Source organism: Apostichopus japonicus, chromosome 8 (assembly GCF_037975245.1).
Source record: "Apostichopus japonicus isolate 1M-3 chromosome 8, ASM3797524v1, whole genome shotgun sequence".
Taxonomy (NCBI): domain Eukaryota; kingdom Metazoa; phylum Echinodermata; class Holothuroidea; order Aspidochirotida; family Stichopodidae; genus Apostichopus; species Apostichopus japonicus.
The window spans coordinates 12,093,895-12,114,163 of record NC_092568.1 but is presented as its reverse complement, the minus strand read 5'-3'; the positions used below and the strand labels follow the sequence as shown (position 1 = coordinate 12,114,163).

The window sequence follows — 20,269 nt, the reverse complement described above, 5'->3', positions numbered from 1 at the left end:
ACTTAATTTTAAATTTAATTTTAAATTGTACTTGAATTTATCAATACTGGAAGTTTGTGATATACAGTAGCCCCAATTCAGAATAACACAACACAAGTACAGTTTTTGAGTAATTATACTTCACTTAATTAGAACTGTGATCAACAGGCTATCCTTTGCCCACAGTTCCGACTAAAAGTGGTTCAAATGACAGCTTCCTTTCAGCAAACAGGTTGCCGTTGGTGATTGATAAAATTAATCACACAAGAGGGTGACAGAAGTAATAAAGTTCCAGATCAAATTATGGTTCAGGAAGGACAGACTAGACAGATAAGTAACAATAGGTCAGCTAAAGTTGAAAAGAAATAGACACCATTGATTACAAAAGAGAGAAGAACAAATGCAGGTCACTGTTAATCCTGAAGGCAAAGAGGGTAAACAGGCAAAGAGGTAACAGGCACAGACCGATAACAACTGTATCACTTAACAGGGTTAACTAACCCATGGAGTTGATTAACCTGACTGTGGGATCTATTTATCTCACTTTACAGTATGTAATCACTAATCAGTGATAGGTGAATGGGTAAATACAAAATGCTGTCCACTTTATACACGATAACTATGCATATATTCAGTGAGCTACTAGGCAATGAATTTCCAAAGGTAGAGCAATTAGGGAGCAACTGCTGACACCCTTGGCTGGGCTATGAGCTGGGCTGGGAGGGGAAGGGGAAGGAGGGGGAGGAGAGGAGAGGAGGTGCGGAACGAGAACATAGTACAGGAAAAGAAGTAAGGTTGGTGTAGCGTGTGTGTAGGAAAGGGGGTATAATACTGTATATAATAAATTTTGTTCAATATCCAACATGTGGTTGGTAAACTAATTTTCCTCTCAATATCCCTGAGTTTCCAAACTGTCTTGATTTGCCTCCCTCCCACCCCACCCCCCTCCCTCCTACCCCCTGATTTCTGATGCTGGTGAGTGACCAACGACAAAAATCCAACATCTTCAAATAAGTTAATCCGCCAGGCACAAGTAAATGATTTCAATTGTAAAACGAATGTTTCAACACTAAGGTGATTGCAACGAAATGTGAATATCACGTAAGTTCGGAATCATAATAATATTAACATTTCCATGGTAACATTCTTATCAAAAAAAACTTACTCTTCTTATGACCAGAGTATCTATGTACATTTCTTAAATGACATCAGATGTATAACATACCATATCGTACAAGGACTGTAAGCTCTCCAGGTCAACCACAGATAAATCCATCTTGAGTACTGCTTGTTCAAGGTCCCTCATCTCGATGTGAAGACTAGACATGAAGATACCCACTGCCTGTGAGCGTTTGTCGTCAAGTAACTTTGCCACCTGAAGACGGAGACATATATAAGAGATTTCTCTCAATTAATGACTCCTTTACCGGCCATGAACCATCAATCTTGGTTTCAAGTCACCTGAATCACATCGTATCACACAATAATATTGTACCATCATATGAGCTGAACCAATCAATTGTATAGCCACCTCACGAGAAGTGTAAGTCATATTAACTGATTTGGGTCTTCCCCATGTACAGTATGCAAATGAATATACTTGACATTTTGTAATCAAGTGCCTTCCAGGACGATATAGCGACAAAAAATCCATCATATAATCAATGTATTAATATGCGTATACATGTCCTACTGTATGCATACACATGTGCTACAATTTAATGAAAATCTCCAGCGTTTCAACAGATGGCAATGTAATAATATAGGTTCTACCTAGTGCTTATGGTATGCACTGTACAGACCTCTGCATAAAAGTAATACAATCTCATGAAAAGTCTCATCGGCATGCGAACAAACACTGTATTAATGAACAGACCTGTACAAGATGTGCAGTGTGATCTGCACTGTACAGACCTTGTAACACAATCTCATGACAACACTCATCGGCATGCAAACAAACACTGTATTAATGAACAGACCCGTACAAGATGTGCAGTGTGATCTGCACTGTACAGACCTTGTAACACAATCTCATGACAACACTCATCGGCATGCAAACAAACACTGTATTAATGAACAGACCCGTACAAGATGTGCAGTGTGATCTGCACTGTACAGTCCTTGTAACACAATCTCATGACAACACTCATCGGCATGCAAACAAACACTGTATTAATGAACAGACCCGTACAAGATGTGCAGTGTGATCTGCACTGTACAGACCTTGTAACACAATCTCATGACAACACTCATCGGCATGCAAACAAACACTGTATTAATGAACAGACCCGTACAAGATGTGCAGTGTGATCTGCACTGTACAGTCCTTGTAACACAATCTCATGACAACACTCATCGGCATGCAAACAAACACTGTATTAATGAACAGACCCGTACAAGATGTGCAGTGTGATCTGCACTGTACAGACCTTGTAACACAATCTCATGACAACACTCATCGGCATGCAAACAAACACTGTATTAATGAACAAACCTGTACATATTGTGCAGATGCTTTTGATAAAAATTGAACACTGATGGTTTATGTTTGCCTACTGTATGTACGGTACATGCTTTTACAACCAACTGCCGTATATGAAATATGATGGAGGACAGTAAAACTGTACTGCCGAACTGTCCAGCTCTCTTCAAGACTATCCAGCTTTCTACCCCCCCTCCCTTCCCCTTCCCCCATCATCATTTTAGCCTTCCAGAACATCCCAGAGTTTTGACATGTTTTGAAGGTGAATACCCAAAACACCTAGAATAGCTAGAAATATTTGCTTGCACTGAAATCAAACGGTCTCTTTTCCTTGGACTTAATAAAATATCAAAAATTCTGCCAAAGGCCATCATCCTGTATGACCTTTACATTCAAAGGAGAGAATTATATTACCATTTTTAATTTCAATTGTTGACATTATGAAATCAAAGGTCAGCAATTGATCCTCCTAAGCCTCATTTTTTTTCTCCCCAGAGAAAACATTTAATACAACCACTGGATGATACAGCACATGTATGAACCAAATCAACTGTCTTTAAATCATGTCAAGAAACGAAACCAGGACTGAATGTTTCTGACAACCTCCAGGGGACAAGTATTTAATATGAACTATAGTTTGAACATATCATCCACAAATAAACAGCAACTAACTTTTCAAAATATACTAAGCCATGATAAAGTATAAAATAACCTTGCTGTTGACAGTCCCAGTAGAGAAGTCATGTATGGTTCTGAATTTACAACAAAAGAAGGCATTGTTTAATACTATACTTAAACTATTATTTCTGCTCCATATGTTTCATGAATACACTTTATTTCATGGTGAGTGGCATTTAAACTCAAAGCACATTTTTGCAACGAAATTGAAATGAACAGTATTCCACTGCTGATTAGAGACACAAAAATCATTTGAAAACATTGAGATTTATAACTTATAGTGACCTGCTAAAAATGTTGTAATTTACCATTAAACCCAATATTGAGCATTTTGCTTCAGACAAATCAAATGTAAAACTCATTTCTTTACATGTTCTTTTGATTGCAATTGACTTGTTTTGTTAAGTGCCTAGAGCAGCTGCTTCTTGTTTCTGATTTGGCACTATATAAATCCACTGTATTATTATTATTATTAATAGTAGTATTATTAGTAATTCATGTGACTGACAACCTTTGTAAACCCTGGCAAACCTGTCTTCATATTGTCATGGATCTTGTAGCATTTTTTGGGTGGGAATATACAGATTGCTCAGAGGTAGAGAACCTAATCTTTCCTTTAGTGATTGAGAAATTGTACCACTGGGATTGCAGCAGCTGTGAGCAATTTCATAACAACTTTACTGACTTCTGTATTTTACTGTTTGCAGTGTAAAGTATTTAAGTACTTATCAAAGAAAGCATACACTGAAAGCTTGCCGAAAGTTTCCTGACTAGTAAATGACTTCACACAGTTACAGTATTAATCACAGGGTATTAAACAATGCAGAAGCTTTGCATGACCAAAAACATGAGGAATCACCAACAGAGCTCCACTAAACAGTTTAAGAAGTAGAAAGAGAAGGAGGTGATAGAGGGGCTACAGTACCAGGGGTAGAGGACTGTGCTAATAGATATCTAAATGCTCAAGACAGTGAGGAGACAAGAAATCCCGGATTAAAAGTAAATAAACAAGATATCACCCAGATTTTAGCTTTCCAGTAATCACTACAAGGAATGTACATGTTGTACATGAACAAATACTGTATTTAGAGCATTAGGAACCTTTTCAGTGATCAAATAACATACCTATTTTCAAACTTTAAATTCTTATGAAACCCCTTCCTTTTTTTTTGTCAAATAAGATTTCTTTATTAAGCCAATAGCTTTATGATAGTGATGGTGGTACAGGAGACCATTAATTTTAAGGCTTAACTCTCCTACTGATGGACGATGTCCGATAACTTGACCACTGACCCTGAGCCAACCTCAACGGGGACCCAGACGAGATTAGTGCACACTGCTGTTTTTTCAGGAAATGTGTTATCAATAAATGAGGTTACTGATTGCGTTCTATTTAACAGAACCAGTTTTTAATACTCATCAACAATCATTTAATCATAATTCAATTTCCTCTATCATACTGCAGCGACTAGCTATAAATGCATGTATGAATAGATGAAGCTTACTGCCAGCCTCTCGTTATTTTGAGTGAGTGGTTTTCAACTGATTTGACTCCAGATTTGTCAGAAAGGCCAGCAATAATTACATCTGGTTAAATTCCGCCATTCTGACATTTTAGATATGAACTAGTGCATTCTGAGGGATACTTAGGTTGTGAATTATATATCTGTAGGTCTATAATTAGGTCTACACCGTACATGCAAGGTTGTGCTAATACAGCTTAACTACTTTTACAAGTGAGCATGCTAAAATTTGAGGCAAATATTGATGACCATTAAAGCCATATTCTGTCCCACATTTTCACTTTTTAAATCGGACCATGGACCGGAGGTCAGTGCTGTCTTTGGTAAGAAAGCCATCAGACCCTCCTGAACGAAGTCACCAATGATATTAGATTGTTTGACTTTGGGGTGAAAATATTTGTTAACCGAATAACTTCAAATTATTGCTTTTGTTATAGCCATACAAGCATAGTCATATAAGGACACAAGTACTTGACACAGCTCAACCATCAGAGACCTACACAGACTTCTGTCATGAAGGATGTGTCCTTTCAAATGCACATAAAATATCTGAGAGTGAACATTAACAGAGACACAAATCCAAGTATGATTACAGATCTTCTGTATGGGCCCTGTATGTGATAGAGATAACTCATGTGGACAACTTTCCCCAAATGGCTAAGAAAAATCTTATTCCATTTGGGAGATATCACAAATTTAATGTCCGTTCACACACTAGGCTGAAGACTTGATCAAGTCTAAATATGACATCATCAAGCCACATATGCTTTGAATTTTTTTTTTTTTTATCGTCTTCTTTATTTATTGACATGTTTATTTCATGTAATGGAAATGGGTTTTGCAAATACTGAATCTTTTAAAATATGACACAATGGTGGCTCTGGTTTCAGTGTCAAAACTGTTAACATTCTACTTTGAAAATAAGAAAATGAAAATCATAAACAACAATGATAACAATAATTATTATAAATAATAATTATTAAACAATTCAGATCACAGTGGCAGTATGACATCACAGATTTACAAAAATTACAGATCCCAGACATGACTTTTAAATTATGTTATCTCCAAAATGGAGCAAGATTTTTCTTAGCGGTTTTGGAGAGTTATTCTTCACACATATTTCTGTCATATAAGCAAGAGATGATGTGTTGGGTTTGTGTCCCATTGATTGCTATGTCATCAAGCAAAGTACAAGAAGCTTTGCAGAAGCCAATTTGAAGAAGCTTTACACCACTTGACCACTTTTTTCCAGCAGTTTTCAAGATAGTCAATAACAAATCTGCTACTTGGTTCCCTCTTTCCTTGACTCATGGAATTAATCCAACTAAGCCGATGCTTACCTTCTTTGCTTTGGTTTTCTTGATTGTATCAGATAATGCTTTCTTCTTCTTCGTTACGCCCTTCTTTGAAAACAGATCTTCAAATTCTTCGATATTAAAATCGGTCTCTTTTAAAGTGCTCCATAACAGTGGAAACCTAACAAAGAGATAAATAAAGATCTGGTAATAGGAAGGAAGAAGACATTTAGAAGAGAATGTGAACAATGATGATGTGTGCTCCGACATCTGCGCCGTCCAACGCATATTGAAGACAATACATATACATGACAATACATATATATGCAAATATAACAATACAAACATATATAAAGCATTCTCATGCACTCGATTACATTTATTTAATTAAATACTAAAGAAAACTGGGGATTTTGCTTATATCATAAATGTGCATCTTTTCATTTGTCTAACATTTCTGGCGATATTCAGTTTCCTTTCACTATGTGAAAACAGATAAATTATTCCCTGCAGAGTGCAGGTAAGAAAAAATCATAAAGCTATATATGCTAGCTAGCTATGGACTGATAAGCAGTAAGACCTTACAGCTCAAATCATAATACTATCTACATGCTAGCTAGCTATGACCTTACAGCTCAAACCATAAAAATATGCTAGCTAGCTATGACCTTACAGCTCAAATCATAAATCTATCTATATGCTAACTAGCTATGACCTTACAGCTCATATCATAAAGCTATCTATATGCTAGCTAGCTATGACCTTACAGCTCAAATCATAAAGCTATCTATGTGCTAGCTAGCTATGGACTGATAAGCATTAAGACCTTACAGCTCAAATCATAATACTATCTACATGCTAGCTAGCTATGACCTTACAGCTCAAATCATAAAAATATGCTAGCTAGCTATGACCTTACAGCTAAAATCATACAGCTATCTATATGCTAGCTACCTATGACCTTACAGCTCAAATCATAAATCTATCTATATGCTAACTAGCTATGACCTTACAGCTCATATCATAAAGCTATCTATATGCTAGCTAGCTATGACCTTACAGCTCAAATCATAAATCTATCTATATGCTAGCTAGCTATGACCTTACAGCTCAAATCATAAATCTATCTATATGCTAGCTAGCTATGGACTGGTTATCAGGAAGACCTTATAGCTCAAGTCATAAAGCTATCTACAGTATATGCTAGCAAGCTATAGCCTGGCCAATTACCTTGCATCAAGTTCTCTTTTGGACTCCAGTTTATGTATTTGAATTCTGCTCCAGTACAATGCTTTCATGGGTACAGCAGGCTCTACCATAGGCTTCAAAGGTACATTCACTGATGACTTATGGTGAGGAACACCACCTATCAGTGGTGGTGGGGGACCACCAAAACCTGGAAGAGGAGGGGGTGGTGGTCCACCGAAACCTCCTGGAGGAGGGGGTGGAGGGGGAGGTGGTGGGCCTCCTCCAGGAAGTGGAGGGGGTGGAGGGGGAGGTGGTCCTCCTCCAGGAAGATGTGGAGGAGGGGGTGGTGGTGGTGGTGCTCCAGATGAAGGTTGTGTCATACTTTGTCCATCTCCATTGGGGCCGCATCCATCACTAAACGTTACATCGCTATTGCCGTTGTTCACCAAACTTCCGATATTTTGGAAGTCCATGTCCGTCTGTAGTTTTGTATCTGTTATATGAGGTAAGCTTTCAAACTTGTCTATGTGGGGTTGGAGGGCCTGACGATTGACCTCGATCCTGTCCGTCTCGACAGCTTTATCCACCAGAAGTTTGTGGCCTCCGACCCCGGTCTTGGTTTCCAACTCTACGATCTTCTTCCTCAGTGTCTGCACCTGTTCCTCTAGCTCCATCATCTGAGCTGCATGTTCTCCTCGTAAACTGAAGACTGATAAGTGGTGGTCGCTCTGGAAGACATTCAGAAAATCAGAAAATGAACGTTCAGGACAACTTGAGTGGTAGAATGAGAAGGGCGGCCACTGACCGGAGAGGTCCGGACAAAGAAGGGTGCACAGTGTTAAAAGGTGACCAGTTTACTCTACACACGGTAGAGCTAGAGTGCTGAGGTTGTGAGGAGACAGGTAGGGAGGAGTGAAGCAAATGTTCTAAACATCAAATGAGTATTGACAGAAAAGAGTTGAAAATACAGCAACAGCTGAAAGAATGGAATTTCACTTTAAATGTCAGGCAAGGGTCACTATCACCATAATTCCTTCCATGAATAGAACAGGATATTTAAGTCTTTGTTATGATATACTGTACACCCGCCCCCCACCCTCACGTTGTTTTAATTGGCCCCAGGCTATGTAAGTTGCTCTTTGGGACCAATATAAAATTACAGCTGCATCAAGGGGAAAAAAGTTACTGTTTCTATGAGTAAACCTTTGAACTTTACGTCTGATCTCATCTTTCCTGTGTTTCTGGTGGATTTAAGTAACAGAATACGTTTCAGGGGAATTACTTTAACAGTTGAGAAGGAATGCGTACAGTACCTTCAGTCACAGTAGCAAATTCAATGCAAAATGCAGCTTAAAGCAAAAAGACCAGTGGACAACTCACCTGAAGCTTTTGTAGTTGTACTGTGTGTTCCTTTTTCATACCCATCAGTACCTGCTGGTGATCTGAAGAACGAAAGCATAAACAGTTATAAAAGTATGTCATCTAATGGGGGAGGACCCAGAGGAGAAGGGGATAATGGGGGGAGAGGGGGATAATGAGGGAAATACAGAGGAAATGTGGAAAAAGGGTTGGTAATGGGGTAAGGGTAATGGGAGAGAGGAAGGGGTACTGAGGAGGGGCAAAGGGGATAATGGAGGAAGGATAATTAAGATAGTATAAATGGAGCAAAGTGAAAGTAAGCAAACTTAAAAAGATTATAACCTAGCCTACTTTGCAGATCTAGGCTGAGGTTTGGTATGGTCATGAAGTGGTTAGGAAACCAACCAGCAGGGTTAGGACTTTTTTTTAATGAATATGAGAAATACTGCCTGAAATTTCTTTGCTCTGTCGAACTTTGTGAGTAATTTCCAGTCAATTTGAACGGTTTTTGACTTATGCATACTGTATATATGTGAAACTGACCGAGTGATTAGGGAAGTCCGGTGATGCATTCATGGGAGAGATGCTGTAGGTAGAGTACGGCAAGAGACGACAGAACTGAAAGTTTTTCTATTGAAGTGTTAGTATTTTGTTCCCAACTGAGCGAGCTCTCATGGAGCTTTCTAGACACGGTAGAATGCGGTGTATAGGTTGTGGGGAGACAGGTAAGTGGGGAACGAAGTAAATCTTTTGGTGATAAACTTCCAAAGGGAAAGTTAATAGAAAATAAACAGATATTTTGGGATAGTTTAATTCTTAGATTTTCTGTGCGAACCACTCTGTGATTTGTCCTCACCACCAACTTTTGCCAGGTTTCTTACCCTCAACCCCAGGGATTTGGAGGGGTGAAATTGCAAATAAACTAGTGCATATACTGTATATGCCTTCGTTGGAAATTTTTAATATGAAATAAAGATCGAGCAACCAAGCTAATTGGTTACACTTTGATACTGTATCACTTCTTGTTTCTTCATGTTCCTCCCTGGCTTCCTCCTCTCCAATGATTTCATCATATATACTTAATGACAGTATGAAAAAATGGAAGTTACAAAAAATAAAGAAAATGATAGAGCATATTGAATACATGCATGATGACCAAGAAAAGTGAAAACTTGCAATATTTACTCTGGAAGTGAAACATTGGTCAAATACAGAATAATGTACTGTACAAGCGTCATATATGCAGTTTGATATACTTTTCAAATTGATGCAATCAAGCCCACAAGACACATTAATGAACAAAATATGATATCTGTAGCTGGAACAGGCAATGAGCAGAAAATCAAATCATCAATAATTGTAAGTAGCATCAATACTTAAAAATTTTACATTATAAGAAAAATCTCTCAGCTGCATCCTAAAAAAGACACAAGTCTACTGTACGTAGCCACAAAATCTGTGACATTTATAAAAACATTGTTTTAATAAATATTATAGTGATCGGAGGCAGGCAATATAAAACCATGAATAATTAAGTAGAATGTTCATGATCATTAACTACACAAACTTAACATACAGTATCAACCTAAAAATGAAACCGACAGCCAGTGAAGCGACCACATTTTTCAAAGATTAAAAAAAAAAATTATGTAAAAATCAGAGTAATCGGACTGTAAGGCAAGTATTAAACATTGCTTCTATACATATGTGCATGTGGGGCAAGCCAAATGGCCTATATAACAACAATGATAACACTTATTAATTAAACTACTCTGTCAATAAATTAACAATATATTAGAATACTGTATATACCTTGTTGTCGAGGCATGCAAAAATCACCACAAAAATGCAGCATTTGCATGGAGAAAGCAGCAGCTCAGCAAAGAACAGGCAACACCTACCACAGCAAAAATGTGAATTCACACAACTTTTCAAAAATTCCACTTTGAGCAACTTTCCCACAAAGGAGAAAAATATTTATCCATGAATGTACACGAGGTTAAGGAAAACAACTATGATTAGCTGTGAGACACACACTTCTATTCAGAGGTGGCCTTCAAGATGGCAAATAACATCAGTGTTTAACTGCCTGTTTTCCATTGAATCTATTATGCCCTGCGTCATCTTGTCTGGTAGATCATCTGAGCTTACCCCTCATACTCGGTGTAAACAGAATTTACCACACACACCTTTCATGAATAACAGTCACTTAATTTCCCTCGGGTCATATTTCACAGTTTCATCAATGAACCTCTGGTATTAGATCCTATTACAGCATGGACTGCCATCTTTTAAGAGACAATTTCTAAGGATTCTTTGACCTCTTTCGGCAAAAACACTGGACTCCTTTTTCGGGCTAAATTTCATCTTGACTTACTGACCGAAGGCAACCTGTCTCCATCCTTATTTACAGAAGTGGTCAGTCTTCTTTAAGACCATTTAGAGGGTATAAGTTGAGGTGATCATCATCCTAACCAATCACCATTGATGCTTTATTTCTTTCAACTGTGGATATCGTTTCATTTCCCAGCCACAGATCCGGTTTGAAGAAAACAAACAATTGTTGAATTTGAGATCTGAGGAATTTTATAATTTACTTTATCTTCCTTAGTAAATCCTATTAAAGGCTCATTTTAAAAAAAAACATCAGAAATGATGAAGTTCAAAGAAAGTTTAGATGTAGCCCAGATTAATAACACTGTATGGAGAGGGGAGGATTATGTACCACCCAACGTTAAAGACCATTCCACATTGATATTTTGTGAGAATCAATCAAGTACGAATATATACAATATTGTGCTCCCCAGCGTTTCTACAGCAAGAGGGCGCTGTCCTATCAGTCCTAATGCGCATGATCTATCCTGTTGTACAGATCTCTGAATCAAAAGTAGCAAGATCGCATCAAAGAGCTCACAATGATGCAAATATCACCAGATTAACTTTCATGCAGACACTCTTTCATCAAATTCCACCAACTTTCAAAACTGTCTTTTCTGGGGGGCTCTGATCAGAGATCTACTTTAGGAAAGATTCGGGTGAGTGAATTAAAGAAATACAATATCTCAGAAAGCAAAAAAATAACAAGATAGCTTTTACCAAACATTGGGACCTGTTTCACTTTTCTTGTGGAATCTACGGATAAGTCATGGTTTGTTCTTTGTTCTATTTTAAAAGTCTTTTGAAAGGTTCTATATTTTCATACAAGAATAAACCCCATAAAAAGCTACATATGCTAGAATGGTCACATTAAATCGTGCCATGAAATTTTAACATCACCTTGGCAACATTTGAGTATATTTGAGTTGTGTTTATCACATCTGTGTGAATGGACCTTTGTGTTCACACTGCTGTAATAAGTGAGACTAAAGTGACCACTTGAATCTTTCAGAATTCTGACACCTTCACAAAATGATTGACTTTGCCTCATTTTACAGTCCCTGTAGGAAAAGGAACATGAGCAGTCTTCATAGCAACGTCTAGGAGGTATGGTGCTATGTTGAGAGACTTCTGTTTAGCAGTCGCTACTACTGTATTATTCTAATTACTGTGTTAACATGGCCATGTGCATTACTTCAAATTCACACTATTCAACTTTAGCAAGCTTCCTTGATATAAGTTGAGTATATTTGCAAGGTGTTTATCACATCTGTATGAATAGACCTTTTATGTTCACACTTTTGTGATAAGTGCGACTCAAAGTGAGCTAGAAAAATCTTATTCTATTTGTCGAATATCACAGGTTTAATGTTTCTAGACAGCATATTTGGCAAAGACTTGTGCAAGTCTAAGCCACATGTGCTTCAATTTTCCATGTTTTTTGTTATTAATTGCATTGTTTACTTATCATTATGTAGATGTGTTTTGCAATTATTAAATCTAACATACTGTATCAAAGCTCTTCACATGACCTACTGATGACAATGTCTAAATCATGTTAAAACATCTACCAAACAAAAATTGTGAACAACTTTCAATCTACAACATTTCTTAAAGAAATACAAAGTAAATCAAAAACTTTCGAATGAATATACAAGACTACTTCAACTACTGTACTAGCACTAATAAAAGCAAACATGCAAACAATGAATAGATGTAACACCTTGTAGCGGTATGACAGATTAGTATGCAAGAGTTTTTTTGTAGAAGGACGTTGAACGTTCTCGGCTAGGCTTTAGCCTAGCGTGATAGCAGGCACATATTTTGCACATTGATATGAAACTACTGTACACCGCAATCGAGTCATCGACACACTCTATCAGACATCCGATACAAGTGAACCAGTCCAGTACTAAAGTGATTGTACACATGTTTGAAGAAATGACAAATACTTTAGCAATTGTAAAAGATTAATAAGTTACAAATTTGTGATTATGCGCAATGATTAAACATTGACTGAATGTTGTACCGCAGAACAAGCGTATTACTGTCAAGTAAACGCATGAATCTAACCGGAGCAGGTGCATGGCGATTTTTAACACAGCACAGTGCTAGTGTAGCATTGTGAGAACCTGTATACTTTTGCAATATTTGCTGAAAAAATTCTTAAGTGTTTTTTGATAGGTTCTAGGCTATTTTTCAAAAGCAGATTATGTGTAGTTCTAGTGTAGTCGAGTAATCACAATTAGGTTTTGAGCGCGCTTAATCGAACCTCCAAAGTGTACTCACGACTACTGGTGATTAATCAATTACAACTACTGTACCAACACTATTATGAACATTACTATTCAAATCATACCATTAGAAACACTATAGACCAGGAGAGAACACTAGCAAACTTCATAACATTGAAAATATCACACGGAGAAAAACAGTTGTAAGACTTAATGACACAAACGCCACAAATATCTCTAAAGCCTGCCAATTAAAGTTGTACAATACGATTTAACAGTTTATCAGTGAGTGGCACTGAGGTTATTTTTTAAGTTCGCAGAAAAATGACACAAAATTATCTTTTCTACCAAGGAATTCTAACTATCAAAATATTTAATAAAATATATAAACTGCGCAATCAGGAGCAATTAATCATAACTAAATCAATATTTCTCAGTATATATTGAGATCAGATTAAATTGAATTGAAACCATCAAATTTTTGCCATCTATAGTATATTGTGTCAAAATCATAGAAGTGAAAAATTGTTAGAAGCAAATCTGACAGTTACTAAAAAGTCACCGGTATTGCTTCCAAATATGCTAGGATAGTCAAATAATGGTCACTAAATGCTCCGATTTGAACAAACACTTTCACTTTTCACATTGTTAATGCTTAAAGCGTTTTGCATTATTGAGATATGTAAATTAATTTTAAACCCTCCTCTATATCTGGAATTAATATTAAGGATCAGAGCCTCCAGGAAAGCACTTTTGAAAACCTGTAGCAATTTTTAGCTTGTTAAATTTGGGGCCAAATACTGATGGCCTTTAACTGGACCCAGCTACTTTCACCTCCAAAATTTTCCATATGTTGAGGTGAGGGTCAAATTTGACAGTCAAACATCCCAGTGAGTAAACAAAACTGCTCTTAGAATGTAATGAAAGATCATTCCCTAAACCAGTTGATTACAAATGGTCAACTGTTTTTGATTTTACTAAATGATGATAACTCTGTGGTTATAAAAACACCAAGGTTGTGAAATTTAAACCATATATGACCAGAAGTACAGTAGTCTCTTCTAGCATATTTGGTGGCACTGTTAGATCACCATCAAGTTGTTATAATTTTGGCTTGTTGTTGCTGCAATATCCCTGACTTGGGTTTTAGCTCTTAAATACTTTTCAATACTTTATTCTGCTGACATATCATCGTTAGGGTGCACAGCTTGTATTGTCGGGTTCATAACAGACTCCAGTCTAAAGGCCAGTCTTGTTTGCTCATCTACTTAAATCAAATCCTACCCAACGGACATGATCCTCTCGTCAAATAAGTTTTCAAACACACCCGGTGGATACTGGATAATCTGCCAGAGTGTCAAACTTAATCTGTCTAAACTTGTCTACTGTAAGCAGGGACCACCTTCATGATTTCCTCCGAGAGAACAGAGTCGAAAGGTGTCAATCAAAGAGAAGTTTGGACTTTAAGCAGATTCAGATAAAGGGAGTTTCTAGAATCAATTCTCATACCAAGAGAAACATACTGTATTAATTAGGTGAGATTTCTCACTAAGAAAAGAATTGTCCAATCCATCCATAATGTCCTCATTCAAAGCAGGTTTTAAATTTATTTATGAATAAGTAAAAATTGCATCCCAAGGTCAATTTTTAATACATGTACACACCCCAGCTCCCCCATTTGTCAGGCTTCAGGGAATATCAATTCAGTGTTCAAATTTTTGAAAAGAAGTAACTTTTGAATGCATTGAACTTTGTCTCAAGATTATCAAATACTAAGGTTCCTGTTTACAAGAACTGATATATACATCTTTGCACTTGTTTAACACTAAGCCCATTTGGTACAGCATTTTTGTGATGTGATACCTAGCCTTGGTCATGGCTTGTCGGCCAATCATCAAGCTCCTTACTTTTGTTTTAACTCCCCTTAACCAGATTTCCCCAATAATAATACCAGTCCTTTGATCGGCTTTCCCGGACCCATATAACCAGTCCTGCATTCTGGCATCCTCAGTGGTATTACTTGTAAGGAGAGAAGTTTAAAACAAAATTGTTGAACAGACTCTAACAGAGTATTTGCGATACCGGATAAATCATTGGGTTTTAGCTTAGCATATATACTGTATGCACATACTGTAGCTCATCTGCCAAATGGTATCTTTTGCAAGAGCATTTTTTTAGTTGCAAAGTACCTCATGTTCCTATCCCCTGCCTTTTATCCCCATCTACCCACCCCTCTCCCCTCCCCTCCCCAATTGCTCTTCCCCACACTCACAGCTGACAAATCGAAAACAAGATGTAAAATGTTAATTACTGCAGCGGCTGACTACCTCAACTATTTCAGAGAAGAATCACTTGTCAAGTTGGTGAACAGTAAGTACTTGAACAGAATGTTTGAACGATTAAATTAACTTGATTGTGAAACAAGAAGAATTAGTGCGAAGGGAAGCAAGGTTTGTATAAAGCAACCAGCTTTAATATTGAATGAAACTATTATCTATTCTACATGATTCTATGCAATTTACAAAGCATAAATTCACAAAGCAAAAAATTGTACAAGTAGAACAGATGGTCAAAGCTTGAGGACCACATCCCAAGACATGGAACTGTCTGAGCAGAGACAGATGGTTATAATTTTAGCCTACAAAAATTAATCACAATTAATCAAAAGTGATCCAAGGGAAAATAAAGGTACTTGTAAGACAGTAACAATAAGGATATGACTGACAAGAATCAAACATGAATGAAATTATCGCACACTCTATATACTTCAGTTTTTTCTTTAATATCTGTAGAAAAAGTTTCATTTGGATATAAGCAAGGTGTCAAAATATTCACTACTTTATTAACTTTGTATTACAGTAGGTACTGCACTGGAGCCTCAAGTTCAAAAAGTTAAGTACGATGTATCAACTAAGAGATATACTTATTGTTGACGTTGTTTACGAACCCAGTCTTTCTGTTCCTTTTTGGCCAAATTGCTGAGCTGTAAACAAATTTAATTTAAGACCCTATATTTGGAGGATTAACAAATATTGGAATGATCTGGTACAATACTACACTAATTTTGTCTCAGTTTTAAAATTCTCAGATTTGAACATTTTGACCAAGCTTATGTACCTGTAAAAGAAATTTTTGAAAACACCCTAAATGAGTCATAAATCAAGTCTACATACACTGATTAGGTCTGACAAAAACTTTACAACAGCTGTCAAAGCTGTTCTTAATTTGCATTGCATTAAATTGCCACAAACTGGCAACACAAGACTAATCAAACACTGAAGGAAAGAAAACACTACAAGGGTCTGACAGTGTGAAAGCTCATCAAATATCACCACTAGCAATATTAATTAGCCAATTAACTTCAAAGATTTGCATATGAAACAAAAGGAATGTTGCTTTTGAAGAAAGAAAAATTCTGGAGTACTTTAATTTTTAAAATGATAATTTAATAAATTTCTAATTTTGACATCCCAACCTTGTAAGAATAACAGATGACTCTACAGTTCGATTGAGGAGTATCCTATGCCCAATCATGTGTGAATGTAACTTATGGCTCGGTCGTTATGGTGAACAGTTAATATCACCCAACCTTGAGTACAGCTTGAAGTCCTTTAGACTTTATGATTGTTTATAGTATGGTATTTAATATCAGGGAACTCACAAATGATTATAAGTTATAAGACCATGACCTTTAGCTCCTTCAGTATCAAAATCTCCTCCAGTGGTGGACTGGCCACTTATGAAGAACATTTTTTTTTTCTTAATTCAAGAATATGCTGGTAGCATCAACACGTTATATGCCCTCTTACATATATTTAACTATAAAGGGCCTTTGAAAGCAGATAGAATAGTTTTTTAACCACCTTTCCTCTCGGGAACACAATAAAATTAACCACATAGCATAAACTTGGCTGTAAATAGTAAACATGAACTAAGTTTGCAAACCAATTAACAGTTTACCAAATATTTTTTTTAATTAAAGAACATGCTGGTAGAATTGACACATTATTTGTCCTACTTAATATATATTTTACTATTAAGAACTAAGTTTGCAAAAACCAATCAACAGCTTACTAAATTCTTAAATACTTAGGTGGCCGTATTCTCATGTTTCCTCTGGGCAATTTGCTTGAACCATGGATAAACTCCTTTGGACAATGCATCTAACTTCCTTTCTTGAAGATGAAAAGACAATATTCTTAACATCAAGCCAGTGACAACAGATAATAACCCAAGGTGACCACAGTTAAGTCCTCCAAACAATACTAAGTTTAATCTTAACCAGGCTTCTGAAAAGGAGTGAAGACTCTGAGTAACAGGTTGTCTATTCGTTCAGGTATTTTTAGGAGGTCCGATGATGCATGGCTAAGTCTTGTAAATCCCATAATGCTATTGATCTGTATTCTACAAAGACAGCTGGATAGCAGAACCTTTTACCCTAATGACTCACACTTGCTAATCAAGGGTGGCTAAGGGTCTATATGTAACCCCCAACGTAATGACAGTATTTAACCATCTAAGATCATGATGATTTCACTCACACTTGCTTATCAAGGATTGCCAAGAGTCTATATTGACAGTATACCATCTATGATCATGATGATTTCACTCACACTTGCTAATCAAGGGTGGCCAAGAGTATATGCAACCATGCGCTGTAATGGCAGTAACCATATGATCATGATGGTGTTACCTCAAGTATTATAAGGGGATTGGCTTGGAGAGTGGGTCAAGTTGTTTGGATTTCATGCCCTGGCTTTACCTTGGGTTAGTTTTCTGAAAAATACCACGCAGTATATAAATGTTTCAATTTGTGCAGGATATTCCAAATAAGTTTGCCAAACACTGATGCCAATTTACTACATTTATTCCCTGAGCTGCACCATTTGGATTATAAGCTTTAGCAGTATAGAGGTATGGATAAAACTATCCATGCATATAGCTAGTATACAGTATTGTTTTGTGTGGTCACAAACTAGCTAAACAAAATTAAACAATACTGTTTAATCCAACAACTTTCTGCCATTATATTATAAACTGTGCAAAATAATAACAATAACACATATTTAACACAATTTTAAACCCGGCAGACTTAAAACAGATCAATGTTTGAGATCATCCTTGGAGGTAAACAACAATTGGACACAAGATAAACTTGTAAGTTCTACCACAGCCAATTGGTAAAGAGTCAACAGCCCCTAAACCAATTCGGCTGTTTGAGCAATATATTTATCCAAATAAGGAAGCAATTAAGCTCACCTTTATGACTTCCTATATCTATAATTAATCCCAACAATGAAAAGTATTGCCTTGGATCATAGTTTATGGTATTTCCATACACTGTACGTGTGTATATTTAATATGTACAGTATATATACCAATGAATGATGAAACACTCTGATCAGACATATGCAACGCCATCCTTTCTACACATTCATGCATGGATAGCTGTTTAATAGTACCAATAATCATATAATTAATATTGTCATATTGGTTGAACTTCTGTTTCTCTTTATTCAGAGCTCTGCAGTATATATGGTCATTATTACATGCATGCAGTCAATGTGTTGGATATGTACATACCTTATATACATCAAATGTGCTGTGATACTACTGGGCAGGCAACAATGCGTGCAAGAGTGTTGGGTAGAGCTATTCAACTATTGTATATATTATAGCATGAGTTGGATGCATGCTGGCAAGTTTTTTACAAGTAGGCAAGAACATAGAGTGCGGCCTTGAACTTACCGGCTAGATTGACCATTCCTTGATTACTAGCTGAAAAACCAGTTAACAGTAGAAGAAAACAATGTACATATTGTATCATGAAATGATGATACTGTTACATTATTACATTATTATTTATTAATTACATATATCAATTGTAATTGTATTTTTTCAAAATGATGAATAATTCAATTTAAGACCATCATGGAAAGTTGGAAGAGGGCTGGAGGGTTGATACTGGGCCTTACCACAGGTCATACTGTTTGTGTTCGTCTTTGTGGGGTACATAAAGATTTTCATTCACATTTCATTTAGCTCTCTTCCTTTGTTAAAATATCTTGGTTGATTTTCAGATAATGCAACCTTTCTATTAAATTAAAGGGAATTGTATTGTAATAAGTTTTCACCAGCAGATGGCATTCTAAACTTGGTCTAAAAGCACAGCCTCAAATTAAATTCACAGTCTGACCTGTGTTGACTCATGAATGGTTTTACCATGTAGGATGTATCACTTTCGACAAACCCTCAAGACTGAAATGTTATAAGTTCAAATGTCAAAACCAACTTGAATGCCTCAACACTCTTTAGAACTCAACACATGCTACTCTATTTTAAGACCATGATGTCATCAGCAGAACTCAAAAGAACCACTACCCACAGTATTCTTGTTGCGTGCAATTGTTGCATGCAATGACGTCATGGACTGTTCAAATTATCTCTAATACTTTGAAAGGACAAAGGTAAGGGTACATTCATATATCCCTTAAGGTCAATTCTAAGAACTGTCGAGAATTGGCCTTTTGACACTGCAACAACATAGAAATATTATTCTACTTCGAAATCAAATGGATTTAGGGGTGGTGAGGGTAGGGGTGAAGAGGATTATCTAATATTTGCATTTGAGAGTGAAGACTAGCCTTATCCCCTCCCTCTGATCCACTCCCTCCTCCACCCATCCAAACCTCAACGTTGAAATCCAGTAGGGTGGAAATATCTTGCAGCTTCCTTAAAGTTTCAGAGTAGTCAATGACTGGCATAGGAAATCAAAATTCATAAAAATTCAATAAAAATCTGATATTTTCAAAGGCTGTTCACTCCAACATACTGTGCTAAGGTTATCATAAAACTTATTGGTTTTGATATTTACGAGTTCAACGAGCTTACCTGTCTCCTCACAACCTTAGCACCTCATTCTACAGTGTCTAGTATGCCCTGGTAATCTTTTAACACTGTGCACCCTCAACGACTGGCTCCTCCGGTCGTTGCCCTTCCTTCTCATTCTACCATCCAAAGTGTCTACACATGCGTTTTCGTAGTGGATAGTAAATCTTAAGGAAATTTGCCTGGATACCGGTCGCTGAGGGTGCACAGTGTTAAAAGATTACAAGGGCATACTTGACACGGTAGAATGAGGTGCTAAGGTTG

General features: G+C 36.7%; 1 protein-coding gene across 5 annotated transcripts in view; it reads right to left on the bottom strand.

The window, feature by feature from the left end:
- Window positions 1–20,269, bottom strand: part of LOC139970878 (formin-2-like) — a 54,701-nt gene that overhangs the window by 17,049 nt on the left and 17,383 nt on the right. For 4 of the 5 annotated variants that reach the window (XM_071976933.1, XM_071976934.1, XM_071976935.1 and 1 more), the window contains 5 exons: window positions 18,866–18,895; window positions 8,529–8,590; window positions 7,191–7,876; window positions 6,006–6,141; window positions 1,205–1,354 (listed from right to left, as the gene is read on the bottom strand). In XM_071976933.1, coding sequence (XP_071833034.1) covers window positions 1,205–1,354; window positions 6,006–6,141; window positions 7,191–7,876; window positions 8,529–8,590; window positions 18,866–18,895 — 1,064 coding nt within the window. The remainder of the gene's footprint in view (window positions 1–1,204; window positions 1,355–6,005; window positions 6,142–7,190; window positions 7,877–8,528; window positions 8,591–18,865; window positions 18,896–20,269) is intronic. The other variant, XM_071976937.1, reaches the window with a different exon arrangement.